Source organism: Trachurus trachurus (genome assembly GCF_905171665.1).
Source record: "Trachurus trachurus genome assembly, chromosome: 23".
In the NCBI taxonomy this organism is placed as follows: Eukaryota; Metazoa; Chordata; class Actinopteri; order Carangiformes; family Carangidae; genus Trachurus; species Trachurus trachurus.
Genome location: NC_139912.1, coordinates 9,249,091 through 9,273,524, shown reverse-complemented (window position 1 = coordinate 9,273,524; position 24,434 = coordinate 9,249,091). Strand labels below are relative to the sequence as shown.

At 42.0% G+C, this 24,434-nt stretch overlaps 1 protein-coding gene across 2 annotated transcripts in view; it reads left to right on the top strand.

Moving 5' to 3' along the window:
* The first annotated feature begins 324 nt into the window (after nucleotides 1-324).
* The window catches only part of anks1b (ankyrin repeat and sterile alpha motif domain containing 1B), a 232,954-nt gene continuing 208,844 nt past the window's right edge, over nucleotides 325-24,434 (top strand). For both annotated transcript variants that reach the window (XM_083999607.1, XM_083999606.1), the window contains exon 1: nucleotides 325-1,090. In XM_083999607.1, coding sequence (XP_083855733.1) covers nucleotides 960-1,090 — 131 coding nt within the window. In that variant the 5' untranslated portion in view covers nucleotides 325-959. The remainder of the gene's footprint in view (nucleotides 1,091-24,434) is intronic.

Here is a 24,434-nt window from a genome sequence, read left to right as displayed (position 1 = left end):
TTGAAGATTTTATGAAAACATCTATCTATCTATCTATCTATCTATCTATCTATCTATCTATCTATCTATCTATCTATCTATCTATCTATCTATCTATCTATCTATCTATCTATCTATCTATCTATCTATCTATCTATCTATCTATCTATCTATCTATCTATCATGTCTTTGTCTTCAGCATCAATTTGTAACATATCCGGAAAGAGGTGCTTTTATTTTAAAAGCTGTGACCGGAAGTCCTCTGTGTAATCTGTGCTAACTGGACACTTGAGTCTCAGGCGACACAGATAAGGCACCGGGCAGTGCGGTAGGTTCGGCGGAGAGAGGCGGAGAGTGCAGCCGAACTGGAGAGCTTCTGGTCGGGGTAGACAGGCTTCCACCTCCCGCTAGTTTTATCCAGCCGGAGCTCCGGACCTGAGACTTCACTCGGACAAAGAAGGAGTTTGTGTTTTTGTTTAGGCTATGTTTTTCTTTCTTTTCTTTTTTTTTAAGCCGGGTTTTATTTGTTTGTTTGTTTCTTAATCTTCACTTCACACTTGGCGTCCAGCAGCAGGGAGTCCGTCGCTCCGGTTCAACCCCCCCGTTGCGCCTGTTTGCACTGAGGTTACACCGGGGAGCAGCGCGCGTCAGCGGGGCGAGTAGTAGCCTAGAGGAGATTACGGAGCCGTTGCGTGTGAATGGACTGAGGTTACAAAGCACCAGGGGAGCCGTGCACGTCAGCCCTGCTTTGCAGCATCAATAACACCTATATCACCGTGCAGCAGCAGCTCAGCTCAGCAGCAGCAGCAGCGGCAGCAGCATGCAGAGAGAGCAGGGATCCTTCCTGATGCCTCCCCACGCCAGACAGTGAGGGGAAGGGGTCGGAGGGGAGGAAGAGGAGAGCAGCAGGGAGGATTTATGGGAGATCTGCTGGATTCACATCATCATCACCCCGTCGTTGCAAACTTGTGGTGTCCGGGATGGGGAAGGAGCAGGAGCTGCTGGAAGCCGCCCGGACTGGGAATGTCGCCCTGGTGGAGAAACTGTTGAGTGGGAAGAAGGGGATACTGGGGTCAGGCTCGGGCTCCATCCCTCTGCCCAACCTGCTGAGGTAAGAAATACATAAGAAACCTGCTTTGACTATTATAGGCTGTATATGCTTCCCTGCTATGACCGCTACAGTGTCCAGGGGAGGGGAGGGGAGGGGGGCTGCCTGGTGCTGGAGGGGGATCCCTGATGGGAGGGAGAGGGAGAGGGGTTCCCATGCTGCAAAATGAGGCATAATTTAGCTTCATCATAGATCAATGCACCAGAAATGAGCCTCAGCTCCAATCACTGCTTCACTCTCCTCAACCTGCAGGAGCCTATAGATTCTATACAGCAGAGTGTGTGTTGAGTGTCTGCACATATGTGATAGGCTTCTTCAATGTGTGTGTGTGTGTGTGTGTGTGAAGAGCTCAATGCTTCGGTTGCAACATGCTGCATGACACAGGAGAGGAAGAGAAGGGAAAGGAAGTGTGTTATGCAAAGTCAGTCAACACGAGAGAGTGTGTTTGTGTGTGTGTGTGTGTGTGTGTGTGTGTGTGTGTGTGTGTGTGTGTGTGTGTGTGTGTGTTCAGGTCGACAGACAGAAACGCTGCAGGCTACAGGCCAAAATATCTCAGACAGACTCTGTGTCCTAATGGGACGGTGGAAAGGTCAGTCCTCCTCCCCTGTCCCGTCCCGTTCTGTCCCGTCCTGTCCTGTCGAGATGCCAGGTTCGGTTTGAGGCGTCGCAGCAGACGTCACAATGTTGATGTTTTTTGGACGTGAGCATGAAAACATTGTGATGCTGAGATGATGGAAGCTCCTGAAACAAGTCCAAATCTGTCTTTTTCACTTATGCATTATTCTATTTTATCCCAAAAAATCCATGTTTTTCTTTTCTTTAGCTCTATAATGTGAACTTGTGGCTCCTCTCTGTCCTTTATTGTAACCACAGCATCAGTTTGACCCTATAGGGACATAACTGTGGTGTTTGTAAAGCTCACTCTGCTCTCATGATGCTCTGAAGGCCGGGATGCCCAAGTTTGGAGTTGAGCAGCTCTGCATGCATGAATGAGCTTTTTTTTTAGTCATAAAGGTAAACAAACAGGTGATGCTGCTCCGGCTCAGGCTGGAAACGTGAACTTGTATCATTGTTTCTGGTTTATTTCCGGTGTAGTTAGTTAGTTGGTTTCTCTTGTGGTCAGGTCAACAGGTGGCAGAGCGCTCATGCAGTGACCTCATCACCTTGAACCCTCGTCCATGAAACCAGATATCCTCCTTTTCTTTCTTTGAAGAGCAGCAAACATCAGAAGTAGTTACATGTTCATGGTGGAGTTGACTCCTTTTTATTTTCCCCGAGAGCCTCAGAGCCTCTGCTGAAGGTGTTATTGTCCCGGCTCCTCCCGGCCCTGCAGCCTCTCCCTCCCTCTCTCCCTCTCTCTCTGACCGAGGCCGAGCCGGGTCATTAGGAGATCAAAGGCGAGAGATGAGGAGGAGGAGGAGGAGGAGGAGGAGAAGCCGCCTCGGGCCCTCGAGCAAAAACGTCTCATGACCGGACCGAGGTCGCACCCTGGCAACGTGAACGATGCCAACCACTCGCACAAGCACAGCTCTTAGCCTGGGGTGGGGTCTCCTGCAGGGGCCGTTAAAAGGGGCAAGAGAGAGCTGAACTTGTTTAAGTTGTCCTTCTGGGTCAAATTCAACCAATCTGTTCCCTTCCTCCATCCTTCCTTCTTTCTACAATCCTTCCTTCCCTTAGTCTTTACTTCTTCCTTCCTCTTTTGATCCAGTTGACCTGATCTGTTCCCTATCCCTCCATCTTTCTTTCCCTCCCTTTCCCCTCTCTTTCTTCCTTCTTCTTCCTTCAACCAATCTGTTCCCTCCCTCCATCTTTCTTTCCTTTTCCCTTCCTTCTTTCCACAATCCTTTTCCCCTCCCTTCCTTCTTCCTTCTTTCCTTCCCTTCGTCCTTACTTCTTCCTTCCTCTTTTGATCCAATTGACCCAATCTGTCCCCTCCCTCCTTCTATCTTTCCTTGCTTTTTCCCTTCCTTCTTTCCTCCCATCTTTCCCTTTGTCCTTCCTTCCTTCTTTCCCTTCGTCCTTCCTCCCTTCCTTTCTTCCTTGACCCAGGAGGACAATAGGAGGGTTAAACAAAGATGCTTTGATTTGAACTCTGAGAGGAAATTTCCAGTTTCTGATCAGGAGCTTATTTCTAGGCGACGGGACGGGAGCGACTGCAGCGTCTCCACTTCACCTGCAGCAGCGACGGTGACAAATCCAGCGTGTTGTCTTGTCTTGTCTTGTCTGGCTACAGGAGCTGCTGATGCAAATTGTTCTACTTCTTCCTCGGTTAAGGCAGTGCAGGGCAGATACTTCTTGTCCCACGAGCCGCTGGCTTGTTGTTGTTCCCTCTGTTTTCTACACGTTGTTGATGATTTCCTCTCTGTGTCTCTTGTTGGTTCCCACATAGCGAAGCTGTTAACTGAAGCAGAAGTTGGCTCATCTGCATAATGGATGTTTCCCAATTTCAAACCATAGACCTGTATGTGCTCACATTTTGCTATGTGAAATTATCTCAGCCGCCGCTGCTGCAGACGGTCGTGGTTCACAGAGGTCATGAGATGTTTTTAAGTGAAATGCTTCAGCAACTATTGGATGAATTGCTTTGAGATTTGGCACCGAAGTTCATTCTTGCCTCAGGATGAATTATTATCATTTTGATGATGCTCTGAATTTTCTTCTTGTGCAGGATCTCCCAAACTTTTCCATTCTCAGGCCTCCGAATAGCATTAACCTCGGGCCGGGGATCCCTTTTGTAAACCTCCTTAACAAAGCTACAACAAGTATAAGAATAAAAACAACTTCTTTTTATGTTTTTTAATTTTAATTGATACAATAATAATCACTTTTGCAACAGTTCAGTCTTTCCCTTGTGTCCCTTTTTGTAGCTCTAGCAAACAAGCTAATTCAGTAACAGAACAGCTCAGTGGCACAAGGCGAACGTTATTTTGTGGCATGACATTGTATATAATATTAAATATATTTTATAATTTGCTTCGGACCCATTAAGGGCCCCGGCCCCCCCTTTTCTGGAAACAACTGCTCTAGCTACATCACTGGGTCAATTTTTTTTTTATTTGCCATGTGAAACTATAATGACGCAGCTGCTTTAAATAGCTGTGAAACTTTCTCGAGCTTTCAGCCACATCTCACAGGAGGAGGTGTCGGGACTCGTGTCTGTGGCTCAGTTACTTTAACAGTAGCTACCAGGAAGTATAGGGACGACTGTTGTTGTGAGCCCCTCGTTTTGTCACTTTCCAGTGTGAACACATGACTTAACATAACTTAGCACCTGATTAAAACGAGTGTGTGTGTGTGTGTGGTACAGACCAGATGTGGGTGTTTGTTTGTCCTTCACGCTGCAAATTTGTGTCGATTAAAAAAAAAAAAAGGACTTAACCAAAAATAACACACCCGGCTTGTTATAGTACTGTACGTACGGTATCTCATCTCCCACGTCCTGCAAATGTAAACACAGTCGCATGTCGTGTTTTGCTTTAGGATTAAGGATTTAAATTTAATTTATAGGAGGACAGTGATTATTTACAGAACATTGGATTAATGTGGGAGGTATAAGTGCAGCGTCGGGGTCGATAGTCTGAAGTTCAACAGACAAACGACAGCGGCTGAGAAACAAAAACACAACAACCAGACAGACACACAGAGAGTGAAGCTGAGGTTAAAGCAGATGCATTATGGGTGGAAATATCCCTGTTGGTTTTTGGCACCGAGTTGTTGTCGGTGAGTTATGTCTACTGTGTTACACACACAGACACACACAGACACACACACTTGGGTCAAAGCAGCACTGGCCTGAGGAGATGTCTGTAAAACACTGGGTGGGCTGAACACGCAAATCTGTCCATCTGTGTGTGTGTGTGAGTGTGTGAGTGTGAATGACCACTTGTGTGACACACCTCCTAATACAGAGCTGTTTGACCTCTCTAGTGTTGACTCACTCATCTGCTAAAAGGACAGAGTGTGTGTTTGTGTGTGTGTGTGCAGCCTAATGTTATGGGAATGATCTCCGGGAATCAATGCATAGTTTCCCATCTTAAGGCCTCTGAGCCATTCATAGCATTCCTAAGTCATGAGGTTCCTCTTTTCTCTGAAAGAATCACACTAAACCGCCAAGTGGGACACGAGCGTGGAGCCGTGGACACACACACACACACATACACATATGCGTAAGTGCAGCATGTAGAGAGGACGATCCTCCTGGCTGTAGCAGCAGCGGCAGCCCCTGTGGTTATGGAGCATTTTGCACATGAACACACGTGCACAGTGGAAAATCAATACTGGATGATCTCATTGCTGTTTAATGGGTCATCTTGTTTCCTGTAGACGACGACCTGCGTGTCTCTGTGTGTGTGTATGTTAGTACTGTACATGGTTGGTGACTGGATGTTTGTCGGTATCGGGAAGGCGATCACACACCCTCGACGTCCAGCTGTTAGTCTGACGATGCCACATCATCATCATCGCAGGGATTTTATCTCGTAGCTTTAATCTCGTTGTAAACAAACAGACATTTTTCCTGTAACATCCATATGACGTCACCGTAAATGTGAAATGTTTGCATCAATCTGCCCATTAGTGTTCGTCATCCAAACATCATCCGATAAGATGCGAGTGGCTTCACAAACAGCAGCTTTAATGGACCAGAATGCATTGCAACCCAAATGCAAGCTTCAATTTGACTAATTAGCTGCAGTTTATTCCTACTGCTTCACCTTTAGCCTCCATTCCTATATAAGTTGAGTTGAGTGAGTTTATTCCGGTCTAATGTAGAGTCAAGCACACACATCAATAAACAACATTATATACACATATGATTTCTTCTTTTAGTATAAATCTAAAACAAAACAAAACAAATGAAAGTCTTTTATTTTGGAGGATTTCTGCCAGCTCCACTATCCTCATGTTATCTGCTGATACAGAGAACTTGTAATCCAGCACCAGCGCTTTCTCCTTTTCTCACATTTAAAACCTCACTGTGGTTATTTTAACACTCGCTGCTGTGCTGTGACTCTCTGTAACTTTTTTTAAAAAGAAATAAAATGTTCTAAAACCCCAATCAGGAAGCAACTCTATTTAATAGGGATCGGACACATCTGGCTGGTAACCGATCTGCTTAATCAGATCAGTGCGCTGCTGACACCCAACACGATGAGTCAGCATTCACCACATCCTCTCTTTGTTCATTTGCCCACCTCATCTGCACTAGAGACGACTCATGTTTTTAATATTTCATCGTTCAAGACTCATCTCTGTTGTTTAAATCAGGTTTTCTTTTTCTTTTTTTGCATATTAAAATAAAACTGCACCTATAAAGTCAGGCTGATGTGTACGTTTATTCTGTGAAGATGCAGAGGCGCTTTATTTTGAAGGCATTAGATTAAAATGACCAGAAAGATGAAGAGTCGGTCGTATTCATGCAGCTGGTTTCTGTGTTGGAGAGGATAACAACGTTTTTTTTAAGCAGCTTTACACTCCAACTGATATTAACAGTGAAGATGAGTTTGTGATGACGACAGGTTGTTGTCGTCTCGTCTCACAGAGGAAACAAAGATGTATGGTTGTTGTGTTGCAACCGGTCTTCGTCTTTTTCTTCTTGTTCAATAATGTGCAGGAGAAAGTCTCTCTTGTCTTTGTTTCTGTGTGTGTGTGTGTGTGTGTGTGTGTGTGTGTGTGCAGCTAGGTGTGTTTACCTCCCTCCTCCTCAACAAACACACAACCATCAGTGGAAGGAAGTGACTCCCAGAGGAGGCGCACACTCGAGCTGCAACACACACTCCTGTTTGGACTCGGTGTTTTAATTGGCATCCTCACAGGCGGTCTATCTCTCCTTCTCTCTCTCTCTCCTTCTATTTTCTGAAGTCTTCCCCTGCTTGTGTTGGAGGACTCAAGTGGCGCTGGATCTTTGTAGCTCTCAGCATGGGGGCTGTGTCTGTGTGCCTATCTGTGTATCTGTGTGTGTGTGTGACTGGTTTCCGTGGCGTCCAATGAGGATGAGCTCTGATGAGAGAGGAACCCGCAGAACTGTTTATTTTTCTCGTGTTGTTTCTAGAGCTGCAACAATTAACCGATTAATTGCACAATAATCGATTATTGAATTAATTGTCAACTATTTTGATAATCGAATAATCGGTTTGGGTAGTTTTTCAAAGAAAAAAAGTCAAAATTCTCAGATTTCAGCTTCTTAAATGTGAATATTTCTGGTTTATTTGTTCCTTTATGACAATAAACTGAGTCTCTCTTTTGGTTTGTGGACAAAACAAGACATTTGACGACGTCATGTTGTGGTTTGGGAAACACTGACTGACATATTTCAACATTTTTTAGCATTTTATTGACCAAACAACTAATCAATTAATCGTTTAAATAATCAACAGATTAATCGATAATGAAAATAATCGATAGTTGCAGCACCTAGTTGTTTCACGACGGCAAACTGAAGCTGGCGAGCATGTGTGTGTGTGACATAATCCACTGTCCTTGCATAACCACTTCTACCATTCCTGGTTGTGTGTGTGTGTGTGTGTGTGATGATGGGCGGCAGTTTGGGAGGAACGAGAGGCCGCTGGTGCCACATGTAGGACAGGACGGCTAAAGTGGGTCAAAAGTCAACGGTGGAGATTGTCAGTCACACTATGGTCTGGATTAAGAGGAACACACACACATGCACACACATGCACACACACACAACGGTATCAGTGTGTCACCTATTTCTGTGCGTGTGGGATTTACTGTGACCTGCAGCGCTCACTGTGCTGCGACAGAGTTTGGGCTTAATTTTAAACCTGGATTCACTCTTTTTAACCCACATTTATAATAAAACACTCAACACACAACTCTCTTCCATCTTTAACACCTGTTGTGTCCTCATGTCGTCATGGGTGTGTGCTCTGTTGTAACCATAACAACACCCAAAAGTGATGTCTTGAGGTCATTACACCGAGGTGAGAGGTTAAACTATAAAACTTTAGATGTTATTTATGTTATATCAATGAATTAAGAAGAGAGAGAAAAAAAAGACTTGCGACACTGTAACTGCTCCCAATAAAAGAAATACTATCTAATACTATCATAATATAAAGCGGACAGCGTTTTGATGAAACCCATGGGTGTGGTCAACACCTCAATGATATTAAAGCAGTACTAAAGAACTTTCAGTTTTGGTTGAGTTTGGCGGTGCCTGTGGACCAAAGCGGTAGTGTTTTGCCTGAAGGAAGACTCCATTTCCCATGAACACTAGCGTGAAGCCCTGTAAATATCCTGCATTAAAATTAACAGAAGACATCAAAACTAAGTTTCTGTTTCCAGTGGATCATTTCAAAGTGAAAACACAAACATAATCCATTGCTAAAGTGCTGTTTTGCCTGTTCCCTCCTTGTTGTGACTCCCAAAAGTGAAAGTGAAAGTAAAGTGAGAGCAGGGTTCCTACCATGCTCCTCAAAGCTGCTTAGTGCCAGAGAAAGAGATACAGACCCCCTCAGACCACGACAGAGGTGTCATTCAACTTGTTGTAAGTCGATGTATCATCACAAAAGTTATGAAAATATTTTATGAAGGTTGAAAAGTTCCTTAGTGTTGGTTTAAATAAATAAATTATTGAGGTGTTAACCACACCTATGGGTGACTGAAACGTTGTCCGCTTTTATATTATGATAGAATAAAGTCTTTTTTTTTATTGGGATCAGTAACAGCAGTGGTTCCCAACCTTTTTAGCTTGTGACCCCATTTTAACATCACAAATGGCGAGACCTGGCGACCCCGTGATCATGTGCAGTCACGTGATCGCGGCCGTCAATCAAGATGCGCCAGCTCAGGTATTTTTATATGTTGCATTTTATCTGAACTCAATTTAGATTCGAGAAAGTCAAAGTAAAAGAACACAGTTGTCTAAGATTATGTGTGGTGTTTTTCCTTCATAATTTTCAAAAGAATAATAATTAGTTTGAAAAAATATTTTTATCAGTAATTTCTTATTTCAATTAGACATTCCAGGCGACCCCATGTGGGGTCCCGACCCCAAGGTTGAAAAACACTAAGTTACAGTGTGTTGCAATTATTTTTCTCTCTTCTTTCTCACATTCTTTGGACTCAGCACCTGGTAACTTGGATGTGTGTGTGTGTGTGTCTACCTTCCTATATCAATGAATTACCCAGCTCCTCGGTCTGCTTTTATTTCTATTCAATATCTTTTTTTTTTAGAGGAGGAGAACATTGTTGTTTTCTTTTGCACAAATTTTAATGTCACAACTGTGTTTATTCTAGAAAGTATATTTTTACATCTTCTGTTGTATTTTTTCTACTTGAGATCAGATTTTGTTGAAAGGTGTTTTTGTGGAGGTGTATGTGTGTGTGTGTGATGTGCAGCTCATGATTCATTCAGTGAAACTTCTCCCTGCTTTAGTTTGGGTTTAACGGCGGCGTCAGAGCATTGAGTTTGTCTGGAGCCAGGCTGATCAGGACGGGATGAGAAGTGTGAAAGTGTGTGTGTGTGTTTCGGTGTGTGTGTCAAATCAAACTCAGAGACTTCTTACATCTCCATTAGGGTCCGGGCCAAGCTCTGCTTCACCTTCTTGCCAAGATACTGAGACCTCCATACTCGCCAACACACACACACACACACACACACACACACACACACACACTGCTCCCTCTCTCTCCCTCTCTAAGCCTCTGTCTCTCTTTGTTCCTCCCTCAATCTAAATCTTTGTTTTTTTTTGTCTGAGTCTCAAATCTCTTTTTCTTTTCCTCTCAGTCTCCGTCCATCTGGTGCCCTGGATTCTCCGTCAATTCCTCCCTCTCTGTCTCCTTCTCCATCACTCACTCCTCCTCCTCTCTTCCTCCTCTTCCTCCTCCTCCTCCACTTTAAGAGACGAACGATCCAGGCTCCCTACTGTCGCCCCTTTTATCGTTTTCTCCTCCCTCCCTCTCTCTATCTCTCTTCGTCAGTCTCTCTGTCTCACATCTCATGGCGCACTACGTGTCTGTTATCGCCGTGTGGGAGCATCTTTTACCCATCATGCCTCTCGGCGCGACACCGGTGTTAGTCGACAGTGGCAAATGGGGAATTCGGGGAATCCGCAGCTTCTTCTCTTCTGAGAACCTCAACCTGAGATTTATTAGCGATGCTCAGGTCGTATATTCTGCTTGAGGAGGAGGGAGGAGGAATATAACGCTGACGATGTCCCAGCAAAGGAGAGGAAGTGATGCATTGGTAACAAGAAAAAGTGGCAAAGCGAAGACCTGCAGGTTGTGACTGTTAAATGCACAAAAAAAAAGGAAAAAAAGTTCTAGAAAGTTCTTTGTAATGTGGAGTTAAGGCTAAAATAAAAACGTTCAGAGCAAACTAACTGGCACCAGCTTCGGTTGCCAGGTTTGTGTTTGGCAGCTCAGACTTTGGACTGGTACCGGCAGAGATTATAAGAGCCGGAGCCAACTCTGAGTGCCGGTATCACTGCCTGTGAAGTTTTGGTATGTTATTAATCTGGCGTGAGTGTTTGTGCTTTGGTGACAGGGTGTTCTTGATTTAGGTTGTTTTGGTGCTGTGCTTCTGGCTGCCTGGGAGATGTGTTGTTTGCCACATGCAGTTATTTATAGACGGTGCATTTAATCAAGATTTAAGCGGGTGGACAAAGAGGATTTAAGAGGCCTCATCATCTTTCCCTGTATAACCAAACTTGACCCTACAGTCTTTTGTCTCTCATGCAAAGTCATCACAACACTCAGGATAATCCATAAAAGTTTAAAATCACATGGGCCACACTGTTATAGCACTGCACATGTTATTGATCAACCTGGCATGAGCTTGAACACTTTTATGTGTATATGACAGTTTTGCTGGCTTTTATTTTGAAGTGTTGATCCATAAGAAGATATATCTGTGGGTTTAAGAACCAAAAAACCTCTTAGTGGTACTTTTACTCTTGGTTTTTCTCTGGCGCTCTAGCAACAACTAGTCAGTGTCAGCCAATCAGAAGAGAGGAGGCTCTGAACTTCACTTCTGATTGGCTGACTTTTAAAAATATAGCAGCAGATTACAGAAAAACACTCAGAGATACCAAATTCTGCAAGATTTGGATGGTGGATGGTCCAGGTGGGCCATGTTGGAGTTATGGCTGAGGTCAGTGACTATATAGTTGTGACATCACAAAGTTCAGGAAGTCCCGACTGCCTGTTTTTAAGGCTCAGTTTCTGAACACAGTCTGTGTGAGTTTCTCTGTGGACTGAGGGTTTGATACGTTCACAAAAACCTAGACCTGCTTTATAATAAGAAAAGACATAGAAATCTCGCTTTCTCACCAATATGGCGCTTTAAATAAAAAAGATTGCTGCTGATTGTAAATGTGTAAATATAGAGACACTTGAAATTGATTCATGTAACAGTTTTAGAGCAACTCAGAAAGTTATAGTTGTGATTGTTGATCACACATGTCTCGGTGGCTCGTTCATAAAAACCATAATGAAAGACGTAACTCATGCACTAACTAAACCCATTACCAGGAGAGTGCATGGCATGCTGCTTAGAACAACGTGTTAATTCAATTGTCTCGTGCCACCATAAGTAGATTTCACATTTTAACTTCCTGTTCTGCTGCTGTCACGTCTGGTGTTGAGGAAGGCAAAACATGTTGATACTGAGTGGAGGAGGCACGGAGGCAACGTGCAGCCGGCCACAGGATGGAGGAGAGGTGTGACGTCCAGTCTGTCACACTAATCTGAAAGTCTGTGACCCCACATAACACTGCGAGTGTTGTCGACACATACACACACACACACACATGCACATTCCAGCGGGCTCCCTGCTCTCTGATAGATGGCTGTAGTTAATGAAGCGCTGCTTTTGAAGTAGATAAGATGTGGAGAGAAGAGGGCTAGAAATGCTAATGTCATTATGTGGTTGGGGCAAGAGCTACGCTGGAAGCCAGTGGAGGGAAGTTATGCATGCAAGTGTGAGTGTATGTGAGTGTGTGTGTGTGTGTGTGTGTTTTGGCGGTTTGGACGCTTTTGAAGTCCAATCCATGATAGTTTTTTGGAAAGAAACTGACAGGACTGTGTTTTAGTGCCTGTAGTCAGTCACTCCCAGTTACGCAAATTCTTTCTTCCTGTTATTTCGGCCATAAATTCATTGACTACACCGCTGCTTCGCTGCAAAACAAATTCACACAGAGTTTATTTCTTCGTTTTATTTCCTGTAGGTATCTTAAATGGTTTAACTGTGGAGACACATCGGCTGCACTATATTCGATAAGACATCTCATGCACTCTGGCTTTACAGAGCAATAAAATGTAAAACATAATAAAGAGTAAAGATTTGCAATAAAAGAGTAAAGACAAAAGATATAACATCTCAAATGTATTACTAAATGATTTAAATTCCCACCACTAGAAGCAGCATTAGTCTGAGCAGCTCAAGCGAATCAGATAGGAACAGTAAAATAAAATCACAGGTCCATTGTAAACAATTACATTTGGCAGCGCTGCTTCTTGGTTTATTATCCTTTCATGACTCAATAGATTCAATATTCAAAGGTTTGGGTATAAACCTCCTGTGGCATCTGATGAACTGTAAACAACAGGCAAATTCGACCGATAAAGGGGGGAAACGGTTTGTCTCATGAAGGTAGAAACATGGCTCGATTTGTAACTTTAGATCTTCTCTCTCCTCCCTGTCCTGGGAAAAAGATGTGCAAAGTATTTTGTCAATACTAATAAACGGTGTGAAAGCTTTCTTTTGGATTTGACACAACAACACAAAGTCATCATATTGTTGTTTATAATACACCTTCAGAAAGTGTGTGATTGAACTGAATGGATGTTTGAAAGGAGGCATTTAGAGGCGAAAATAAAAATGAGAAAGGCAGAAAGGGCTGATGCGCGTCTATAAAATAGAGATGATCTGTGGCGCATTTTCTGTCTGGTTTACTTTTAAGATGCTTTTTTCTTTAGATATCAATATTACAAGAAACTGACCTTCCTAAGTTTTTTTTTTTTAAAGAATGAAATTGATGTTTTTCTTCAGTCTTTTCTTTTCAGTCCCAGGAGCCGTTACTGAAAGCAAGAAGATGTACAATCCCACATCTGTCGCATATACATATAAGACACGAGGACTTCCTCCTCTTGTGTTTGGGCTTGACTTGAGTTAAGTGACAATGTTTCGGTGTCCAAGCACTTACGTCAAGTCAGGTCATCATCTTCCCCTCTCAGTATCTCCTCTTGACTTGCCACGCTGCCGTGACGAATGCGTGTAGAAAGCTTAAAGAGACATTGCACGCACAAACACACGCTGAACCACACACATAAAATATACATGGGAAGTAACAGAGAAAAGCAGAGAGAAAGGGAGACACACACATTATGGTCTGTGAGCAGGGAGGGAGCAGTTTCAACCATATTGCACTGCAGTTTAACACGTTCATTGATGAAAAAGATCCAGAAACTCTTTCATCTTTTACTCTGTGCAAATAGGGAGTTTTCCCAATTATGCAGCACGCCCTCAGTCCCTGGGTGAGACACACACACACACACACAAATACGCACACATACACACAAACTAATCACCTCAGATTAGTGTGTGACTCCGCAACTCGTCACAAAGAGACTCCATATGAATATTAAACAGAAATTCAGAACCAATGTGTGGCCTCTCCTGACATATGGCAGCTTACATGTGTCTTATGTAATTTTTCACCAGGTGTGTGGATAACAACGGCCTTTACACTGCAAAAACAAGAATATTTGTCTTATTTCTTGTCAAAATGTCTCATTCCTAGTCAAAACTAAACTCTTTTCACTTAAAATAAGAATCATCACCTAAAAATGAACTTGTTTTTAGATAATTTTCATTAATTTCAAACAAATTTTCACTTGAAATAAGTAGAAAAATCTGCCAGTGAAAGCAGGTTTTTTTGTGATTGTAATAAGAAAGAAAAACTTGATCCACTATCAGATTTTTCAACTTATTTCAAGTAAAAATATGCTTGAAAGAAGTAAAAAAGTGTCTAAAAACAAGCTACCTTTTATGTGATGAGTCTTATTTTAAGTATAATGTGACTATAAATTACATTTTTGACTAGAAATAGGACAAATATTCTTGGTAAGATTTAGATTTATTTTGCAGTGTACCTGTATGACTGACGGCACTGAGGGCTGAGTTTACTCTGTGTGTGTGTGATGGCCTCTGTAATTCCCTTCATGATTGATTCCCCACTTGTCTCCTCCTCCTCCTCCTCCTTCTCCTCCTCCTCCTCCTCCTCGCCGCTGACAGCGAGGGAGCGCGTGCAGAGCCACCAGGAAGTGAATTACCTTGAGCTGACAGCCTCCCACGGGATACACATTTCCCAGCAGGCTTTGCCGATCGCCAGCCGAGCCGATTGCCTCTTGTCTCTCTCTTTCACCATCTCCTCCGTCTCGTGCTCGTGCGATACACTCTGTGTCTATGATACTGTGTGCTGCTGCAGGCCTCTCGATGCAGCATCATGATGTATGGATATAATGTATTCAGAGAGTTGTATACTCTGCATGTCCGCCCACACTGAGCTCGCACAACTCATACATACATATATGATTTAAGAGAGCCGGCAGCTACTCAGGCGTCGCTATTTACACTTCAGTCATGTTGTCTCTCCTCTGCAGAGCCTCATTGGTGCAGATCAATACAATAAAACAATGATTATGTAGCCAAATCACTCTGCTTTCACCTAAAATCTACAGGAGGCAGATACACAGATGTTTAAATAATGATGACAATCTACCAACCTGCTCTTTTTAAGTAGCTCATAATTGATTTTATCTGAATATAACAAGCGGTTGTCGGGGCGGCTGGGGGGTCTCACGGTTGCTATAGAGACCATATTTGCACAGCAGCCATATCCTGCTGATGTCATGTCCAGGGTATAAGCTCAAAAAGACAATGTCATACTGTTGTCATTTAACCCCGTCGTGATCGGCACAGAGGCATAAAAAACCTTCAAATATCAACACTGTGGTGAAACTAAAGGGAAACTCTCCAACTCAGTACAGTTCAACATCTAGAGACTGTGAATATCTGGACTGAATTTCATTTCTTTCTTTCTTTTAAAGTCTGAAACAAAGTGATGGTTCGACAGAGAAGAGATGCTGACGTTAGTTGCTCACGTTCAGGTTCAACTTCCTTTATTTGCATCCTTGGGTAGATTTGATTTGCAGCTGAAGGTAGAAAAAAAGTAGTACAGCACAAACACCATGTGAAGCTTACAGGATTAGATATGATAAGAAATAGATAAAAGAATAAAAATGCTTCAGTGCTAATCAAAATGTTAGATAAGAGCTAAATAACAATAAAAGCATTAAAGGGGACATATTATGGAAATATCGCCTTTTGGAGGCTCTTTGGATGTTTGTCTTGGCTTCCAGCCCCCAAAACATGAGAATTGACAAAAAACATCTGTAATGTGCAGGTTGAAATCTACACAGTTTAATGAGCTATTCCCTCAGTTGTCTTCCAGGGATGTAACTAGTTTTCTAATTTGCATAATACCACCCCTACCTGGTGCCAGTGGAAGGGGCGGGGCGAGCAGTGGTTCATTTGCATTTAAAGGGACAGGCACTGAAACCAGCTGTTCTGAACAGGGCTGTTTTGAGAGGACGAAAAGAGCTGTGATGTTTGATCCTTGGGGTATTTTGACCGAAGCATGTCACAGACATGTCTTTAAGACACCTGGGAACTATTTTAATTTGTGGGAAAAGGGGCACAATATGTCTCCTTTAAAATTACATAACCAACCCCTGAAATAAAACTATGTGAGAAATGTGAATCATAGATATTAATTAATACAGGCTCCAAAGAGCTTGTTTACCAGCATGATGGCAGCTGGAGTAAAAGCCTGTTGTGTTACTCCAAATGTTTTTGTGGTGCTTTGTTTTGTTAAAGACATTAATTGTAGATGAGGACGGAGCCAGGAAACGCTTTTTTTTTTTTTTCTGGATGTAGAAATTGTTGTGAAAGTTTTTGGAGTTGTAAACGTAAACACAGCCTGTTTCAGACTCGAGGAAGATGTTATTTGTGTAACACGGTATTGCATTGCATTCATCCTCCTCTTCAGTCTATTGAAGATGCCGATGTGCAAATTCAAAAAGTTGTATTAGTTTCTGGATTGGAGGAAATAAAAAACAAAAAACTTTAAAGTTCAGTGACTCAGGCTACTCTGAATGCAGATGGAGCCTCATCCAGCGCTGCAATCCTCCTCCGCCCGTACGTTTCTAACTCCATCACCAGCGTGCTCCGTCTTCCTGATAATCAGCCTCAATAACTGGACGCCCTCCATGAGTCTGTCTCGCCGTGACCTCACCCTTCGCCCCCCCCCCCCCAGTTAATGTGAACTATACGTGATGAATGAGTCTTTTTTCTTTCTTTTTTTTTAAAAGAAAAGATATCAAATATTCATCTGCCCCCAAACTCCTGAATGAAAAATTGAGAATATATCATTCGCAGAGTGCTCGTTTTTACGTTCCCCCCTCCTCCCCAATTCAGAAGTCACTTATCTTCAACAAGCAGCGAGGCTCAGCGGCGAGCAGCCGGCTCTGAGCCATCCTACAGATTGTTTTATGCACCATGGTTAAGAGAGAGATTCCTGTGACTGATGAGAAGGAGAATCGGTATCCAAAAAGGCCTTTTTGTCGTGATTAGACTTGCCTGTGGTGCATTACTTTGGGCTTATATTAAGATTGCAGAGAGAGAAAGTAGAGGGCGTGGTTTTTTATTTATTTATTTTCGCTTTATTCCCTTTTCCCCCACAGTCCTTTGAACTCTTTGTTCCAGACTGTTTTCCAAAGAGGGAGTGGTAGGTACTGGTAGTTTTCCCTTCTGTGGAAGAAAGAAAGAATAAATAAAAGAATAGGGTGGAAGCTGAAGGGAAAAAAAAAGACGATCAGGGGAAAACACTTAAGGAGGAATAAAGAGTGTGTTTATGTGTGTGTTGGGGGAGTAGGAGGAGTGATGGAAAGGTCTGAAGGTGAGTACGAGGGTGTTGTGTGTCTGTGGCTTTGGGCTGTGATGTTGATGCTCGTTCTCACACCTGACAACCCTGAGGGACAGGTCCGCAAATTAGAAATCTAACCTCCACACAACCTCCTCCCTCCGTTTCCTCTTCCTCCTTTCCCTTTTTCTTTCCTTCATCAACACATTTTTGAAAAACACTTTATACAGTTGCCTCATATCAGCCCATGATTTTAGTTCTCCATCCATTGCACAGACCTGAAAATCAGGATTCAGCTGCACTAAGACTTTTTAGACAAATTAAAAACTCAAAAATTATGAATTAAAATATAATATGAATGATACATTTTAAAAAGGGATGAAAGGAAGCAGGACTTTCTGTTGGATATTTTCCAAAAACACAATTAAAAATCTCATCTGTGTTACGTTGCCAGGATTCCTGTGTAAATCAATGATAATAAATGATAGGAATTACTCAGAATAAATTAATAAATTGAACATATTACTGTTCGCATCAAGTGTTCATAATAAAACCCTCTGTTTTCTCCTCCCTATCTCCTTCTGGTTCATCAGGCCGATTAGATCCAAAGCTCTGAAACTACTCTGTATCATCTAAAATATAGTTTATAGTTTGCTTGAAATGTATTAAGGCAGCATTGTTTATACCTGTTTATACCTCTTCTGTCTCTCACCAACAAATCTCTGTCCTTGCTGGTTTTGCTTGTTGAGTGAATAACAGCCCACTCTTTTCATCTGTTTGCAATGAACGAGGTGGAAAGTAGGAGCTGCATGAAAAATAAGAATAATAAGAACGAATTACTAGTTCCTCTGATCCTGCCTCTCACTTCTTTTGCCGACTCGGCGTTGCTGCATGAAGTGGGTGTGGTGCCTTTTTGTCGGAAAAGTTTAAAAAATTTGGGTCTAACCCTGTTGAAAAAAAAAAGGTGTGGGAGGAGGAGCTTTACGATGCTGCGAGACGACGAACTAACTAACAAGCTCTTTCTTTGAAGCACGCTGAGGCCCCAGAGCCTCATGGGAAAGAAAGGCTTCACATCAGAAAACACAAGAAGCTTTAGATTCCCCCCAAAGCAGCAGGTACTGTACTTAGCAAAACAGGTTAGTTACAGTATATACTCTTAACAACATGTGGTGGAGGAGGTGGAGCTGATGCATCAAAGTCCAGCTGCTGTCACCTCTGGATAAAGTGAACTCTGGTTTGTTTTTCTTTTTTCTTTTTTTTTTATATATATGTTTTTATTTCCAATAAATTAACAAAAAGGATACAACAACAAAAATATCCATCCTGAAACAATATCGATGATGGGGTGACTCGTACAGTTTCTTTCTTTCTTCTTTTTTTTGTTTAACCCATGTATATATAGCTACAAGAAAACAAAATACAAACAGAACAAACAAACAAAAACAAACCAAAAAATAAACAAATATCTAAATCTGGTTTGTTTTTCTAATTATTTTATCTCTTTATTAATCCGACGGTCAGTCACACACGCTCTCGTCTCTCCTCTGTCTGTGACTCACTCTCAGTATAACGGTCGGGGGAGACACTGGAGCTCTGCTGAGTAAGCATCATCGAGTCTGGATCTAGTGAACGCAGCAGCAGACCCCCTGCAGACTTCGACCTACGCACCAACCCTTTGTCCGTACGATTATCTCTGTGTCTCTCGAAGCCTGCCCGTCTTTCCTCATGCAGTGTGACCCCTTCTTTCTTTCATTCTTCTTCTTCTTCTTCTTTTTCTTTTGTTTCCCCCTCCTCATCTGTCTGCTTCCTTCGCTTGTATTCCTTTATTCTTGCTTCCTCTTTGTCTGAATCTGGCAGCCTGTGCATGTGTGTGTGTCTGTCTGCTCCCTGCCTGTCTGTCTGTCTCTCTGGCATCCCCACACAGCCAAAATGATTTTTTATAGCTTCTCCCCTCCTGCATCTCCACCCCCACACCCCCTTGTTTTTCTGTCTCTCTCTCTCTCCCCTTTTTTTTTTTTTTTTGAAGTGCATGAGTAAATGAATCTCTTTGTCTTGCACTGTAGTGTGTAACCCGATAATCAGGCCATTCACTGATTATGCGCTTCACGCTAATCATGCATCATGAGTGTGTGCGTGCATGTATGCGTGTGTCTGGCTGTGTATGCACGTGTGGTGTCTTTGTGATGTACATGTTCGTGCACGTGTCATTGTGTCATAACAGTGAGGGGCAAGAACATGTTCTTAATTGATTTCGCCTGGTTAAATAAAGGTTAAATAAAAAAATAAAAAAAATAAATTTGATGACACCGAGCGTTCAAATTTGGAAAATGATATAGTTCCTACTGCACTTTTTGTTACCTGTCTTTGTCTGGGGATGTAAGTGTGTATGTGTATGTGTGTGTGTGTGTGCAGGGAGAAAGGGAGATAGTGGTAGTAGGCGTGATAGGAGGGATGAGGAGGAGGAGGAAGAGGAGGATGGATGCTAGAGGGGTGGAGGGCATGTGGGGGAAACCAATTATCGTCCAGATAACAGGCAGGCTATGGATTTTTCTACCAGGCCACTTCTGCAGCTTTTTCATTCTGTTTCTTTCCCTCTCTGTCTATTTCTGTCTCTCCGTCCCTGTACCAAATTTAAATTCCAATTCAGGGGTGTTTTATTGACACGATAGAAAGCCCCATGGTATAGATTCTGTAGTAATATGTTGTGTCGTTTCTCGGTTCAGTGTGTGTGTGTGTTTGTGTGTGCATGCGTGCGTGTGTGTGTGTGTGGTCTGATTAACTACAGAAAATGGCCTGTTGAAACGTGTCAGACAACAGAGACTGACATTTTGTCAATATGACCCCTGCCTCTCTCTCTATGTGTGTGTGTGTGTTTGTGTGTGAGTCACTGTGACCGGCAGGCAGTCACATTATCTAATCTGCGTTGTCATGTTGCCCTTCTGCATTAAGGGGTTTTGTGTCCTTGACAGCATGAATTGCAGTTTACAGCCTTTCCACTTCAGAGCAGTAGGCCTATTGAAGAAGATTGTCAGACTCGATCAATTTCTGTCAAATTATATCAATCAGAAATGTTGCCGTCTGTTTTTATACTGTAAGTCAGTAGCCGACAAAACTGTTGATGTGTCCTAGCACTTTCCACAAGTTATCGACTAGGCTAATGCTAAGTAGGCTAATCCCTGTTGTATTGGCTACTAAATGTGGTTAGTCTGCAAAGAAAGTCAAATATTATCAATCATAAATGTCAAATATGTTTCTATAACCCAAGTGCTTGGAAAACAAGTCTCAGCACTGTTACAAGTAGCACTGTTTACAAGTAGGCTATACTCCCTGTATCAGCTACTGTGCACCTTGGGCTACAGATTAATATCTGTGTATTCTGTAGTAGCCTACTCTTTTATATTTATATATATATGATAAAATCTAAGTTTGACATTGGAAAACAGACTTCCTGTGTTCAAAGTGCTTTAAATTGCTCCTTTAATTGTTCCAGGAAAGGGCTAAATTTGAGCTCAGAGTTCAAAATAGTCTTTTCAAGCTGCATATTTAATAAAGTAGATGAATGAGTAGCACAAATGTGTCTTAACCAGTCTGAAGCAGTTTAATTTATTAGTTGGACATAATTATCTCGGTGGACTCAAAAGTAATTTTCCAGCAGCCAGTGAAATAGTGAATATGTAGTCGTTAATTGAGCCTATTTATGAAAACAATTGAAGTATAATTTTTGATTAGCATGGACGTGCTGTCACTGATGTGACATTTGCTTTCGAATGAGGCTAGCGATGTGTTACGCTAATTTTATTTGAAAGCATCTCGGCAGTCACACAACATCTGGAGCAAGCAGGACGGCACAGTGTTTGACATTTATGAATGCAAAACCTGTCAGACGAGCAGAGAGGAGATAGTACCCGAACTGAATACTGGCACTTTAATGAGCATGTACAAGAAATCAAATTGTTATTCCGTGTTTCCCACAGCAAGACGTGCTCATTTAAAACTATATCAGTGAAATTAAAGCGGTGTCGATGTATGTAGGCTAAGTAGTTTTGGTTTAGCTATATGCTAAGTAGAGCTAACATAATAGCTACAACTGACTAAAATTAATTTATTATCTTTGCTACACATTTTAGAAAAGAAAAGAAAGAAAATTCTCTTTATATGAACACTGTTGACTTGCTTTTTTTATATATCATTTTAATTTCTGTGAACAATACAAACAAAATTGGAGCGGGCATCATAAATATCAAAGGCCCCTTTCTATGCAATTAAAATACAGCACCACAAATTAAGACCTGTGTAAGGACAGTGACTATTTCAAAACTGTTTCAACAAAAACTGAACTTTATAGGCCTAGATGAAGGTTTTGAATTTATTTTATTTCACCCTATCTAAAGGAATTTATCACAAGACTTCTTTATTCGACTGCAGACACAATGTAATTGTTGGAACCAACTTCTTAGGGGAATCATTTATCCTCCTGTATAGTGCTGCTACATTATAATTTATAGATAAATCACGGATCCTCTTCAGTGGTTGCACAGTATGCAGAGTAAGGTAAAGTGGCAGAACTGAAATAATAATAATAAAGTGTGTTTTGATGTTTTTGCAGTTGTGGCATTATAGTTTAAGGGTGGATATACTGTATTTGAATGTGTGTTGAAGGGTTTTACCTCAGATTTATGACAGGCTGAACAGTGACTCATCATCCTCACTAGTGCTTGTCTCATTAGTGTTAATCTTTTCTCCTCCATTATACTTATTCTCCACCTCCTCCTGTCTTTCTTGGCTCAACTCTACTCATCCCTCTATCGGTCCATCTTTGCAGCTGAGTCACTGTCCTCTTTCTATCTTTCTCTCTCTTATCCTGCATGTCTCTCACTCCATCTGTCCCTTGGGTCGTCTGTTTTTAGACTTTCATAAACTCTTCTCAAATGTTCACTTAACCTCAATGTTCCCTGAAAGTCTATCCCTGGTTTCGATGCACACATCTTTTTGGGCACACACACTCACACACACTCACACACACACATACACACACATTTGACTCAGCTGTGTTTACACACTTCATTTGAAGCGGCCAATAATGCGGAAGCGATAGTTAAATGTATCAGGGTGAATGTCAGTGAGATTTCAGACTCTTGAGCGCACAAAGAAGCTGAGAGAGAGTGAGAAAGATCTGTCGCCCCCCTCTCATCTGTTGGAAAATGTTATCGCACTGCTCTTCGTACCTTCATCTAACCGTCTGTCTGTCATCTCACTCCGTATAATAAACAAATACCAAGTCATGTGGCAGTGGAGTTTTCCATCTTGCAGTGAAACAGATTCAATATTTTAGGTTGTAGACAGGTAACATGCAATGTTTTTGTTTGTCATGTGCAGACAGACAAGGAAATAAACGATAATCATATAATTACAGGCCGCTAATTACGTGATAATGTCAAAAGAAATAGCCAAGAAATACAAAATTGTGTCATAATGTCTAGAAATAGCCTAGAAAAAACAGTCAGTGTCATAGTAATGTTGAGAAATATAGCAAAGAAATAACAATGGTGTAGAAAAACCCTGTCAATTGCAGTGTTGGGTTACTTTGTAACGCGTTACCCACAACACTGGTCAATTGCAAGGACTTGGTGTAGAAAAATTCTGGCCTTTCCTAAAGAATTCAAAGCATGAAAAGCATGTGTAATCTTTTGCCTTTATGAAAAACATGACATTACTATGAAATTCATCGTTATTTCCAGGCTATTTCCTGACATTACTATGCAATTACCTGTTATTTGTTGGCTATTTCTGGACATTATCACGTAATTATCAAGTAATTAGCAGCCTGTAAATTAAAGGGTTACCAAATAAACCTTCTTTTATTATGGTTTACAACTTTTACCTATAAAAGTACGAGAAAAAAGTTATTTCTTTTGGGGGGGGGTAAGGTGGGGGGAGTTTATGGGATATAACCTCCTACTATACTGTACAGAAGCCGCTCGTCCGTCGGCCTGCTCGATTCATCCCCACCCCCAGAAATTCAGTTTCCGGTCGTTCTTCATCGCCTCATATACTGTTACACACACTTGAACTGTCCATGTCACATGTGATTGTGGCACACACACTCGTCACCACCACAGCGTGTCCCACTGTTGACAACTTGCCTTTGCTCTGTAATTATAGTTGTACACTAACAGGGAATGACAGAGGCCCCTGACACATGCCAATCAAACTGCACCTTGGGAGCACAACTGCCAGTTTCATGAATCATCAGTGGAAGTGGTTTCCACATTAAGAGTTTAAACTATTTTTAGGAGAGGGGGTGGCATGACTTGGCGAAGCTTCATTTTGATTGCCTCTGCACTGTGAACACTATAAAAACTATAAAACAGTACTAGTTTTGATAATTGTATGCAATTGGGACACATTTGGCTTTTTCTATCTTTGGGGGTTGGGATACCCACAATACATGGCATCATGATTTTGCAATTCATGCCATTTGAAACACACACCAATGCCTTAAAGTAGAAGAAAGTCTTCTCTTACTGTGCATGTATTTCACTGAAAGAAGGATACTCCTGTTGAAGCACTGGTGTGTGTGTTTTCTTTAGGGTCAAGGAGAGAGGTGTTTTTTTCTGATATTAATGTTTTTATTTCTGTACAGTTTCGATGCTCGAGGAGATGTTTTTGAGCTTGTGTGTTACTCCAGACAGTCCCCAGTGTTTGACTGGGCTGTAAATAGCCATGGGAAAGCCAGAGAGGAAAATACACACACACACATACAAGCATACACACACACACACACACTCTTTTTGGATGTTTTCTTTTCAGCATCCAGAGATTTGGCTTCAGAGTAAAGTTCTCTTTCTCCTCATCCCTTTATCCTCTGCCATACCAGGTCTTTTCTCCTCTCTCTACAATCCTCCTCTTCATTCTCTCCCTCTTTCTCTCTGTTGCTCCCTCGTCCTCTCCCTGGTCGTGGACTAGCTCGGCTTTCACTGTGTCTGATGAGGTTTTGATGCAAATCCAAAAATCACACAGTGATTTGGTCCCTAACAGGGGTGGTGGGGTAATAGATTGAGCTTTTTTAATGGAAAACTGCACATTGTGTGTTCTTCTGGATTGCTTTTCTTGTGAGTGTGTTTCTGCTGACTTTGTGATACTATGAATTTTCACTGTTATGAAATATTTTTATTGATCGCGTGTACATGGGCACTCGTGCTTCGGCTGCCAACGTGGGGCTGCAGCATTTTGGTGCACCTCCATTATTTACTGTGCATTTCAACAATGTTTGAAATATTAATGGACATTGCAAATGCAAATGCAAAAAAAAATAATCAAAAAACAAGATGTGCCATTTAAATAAACCTTTTTAAACATGTATTTTTCCCCCAACATATCAAAAATGCAATATAAAACTA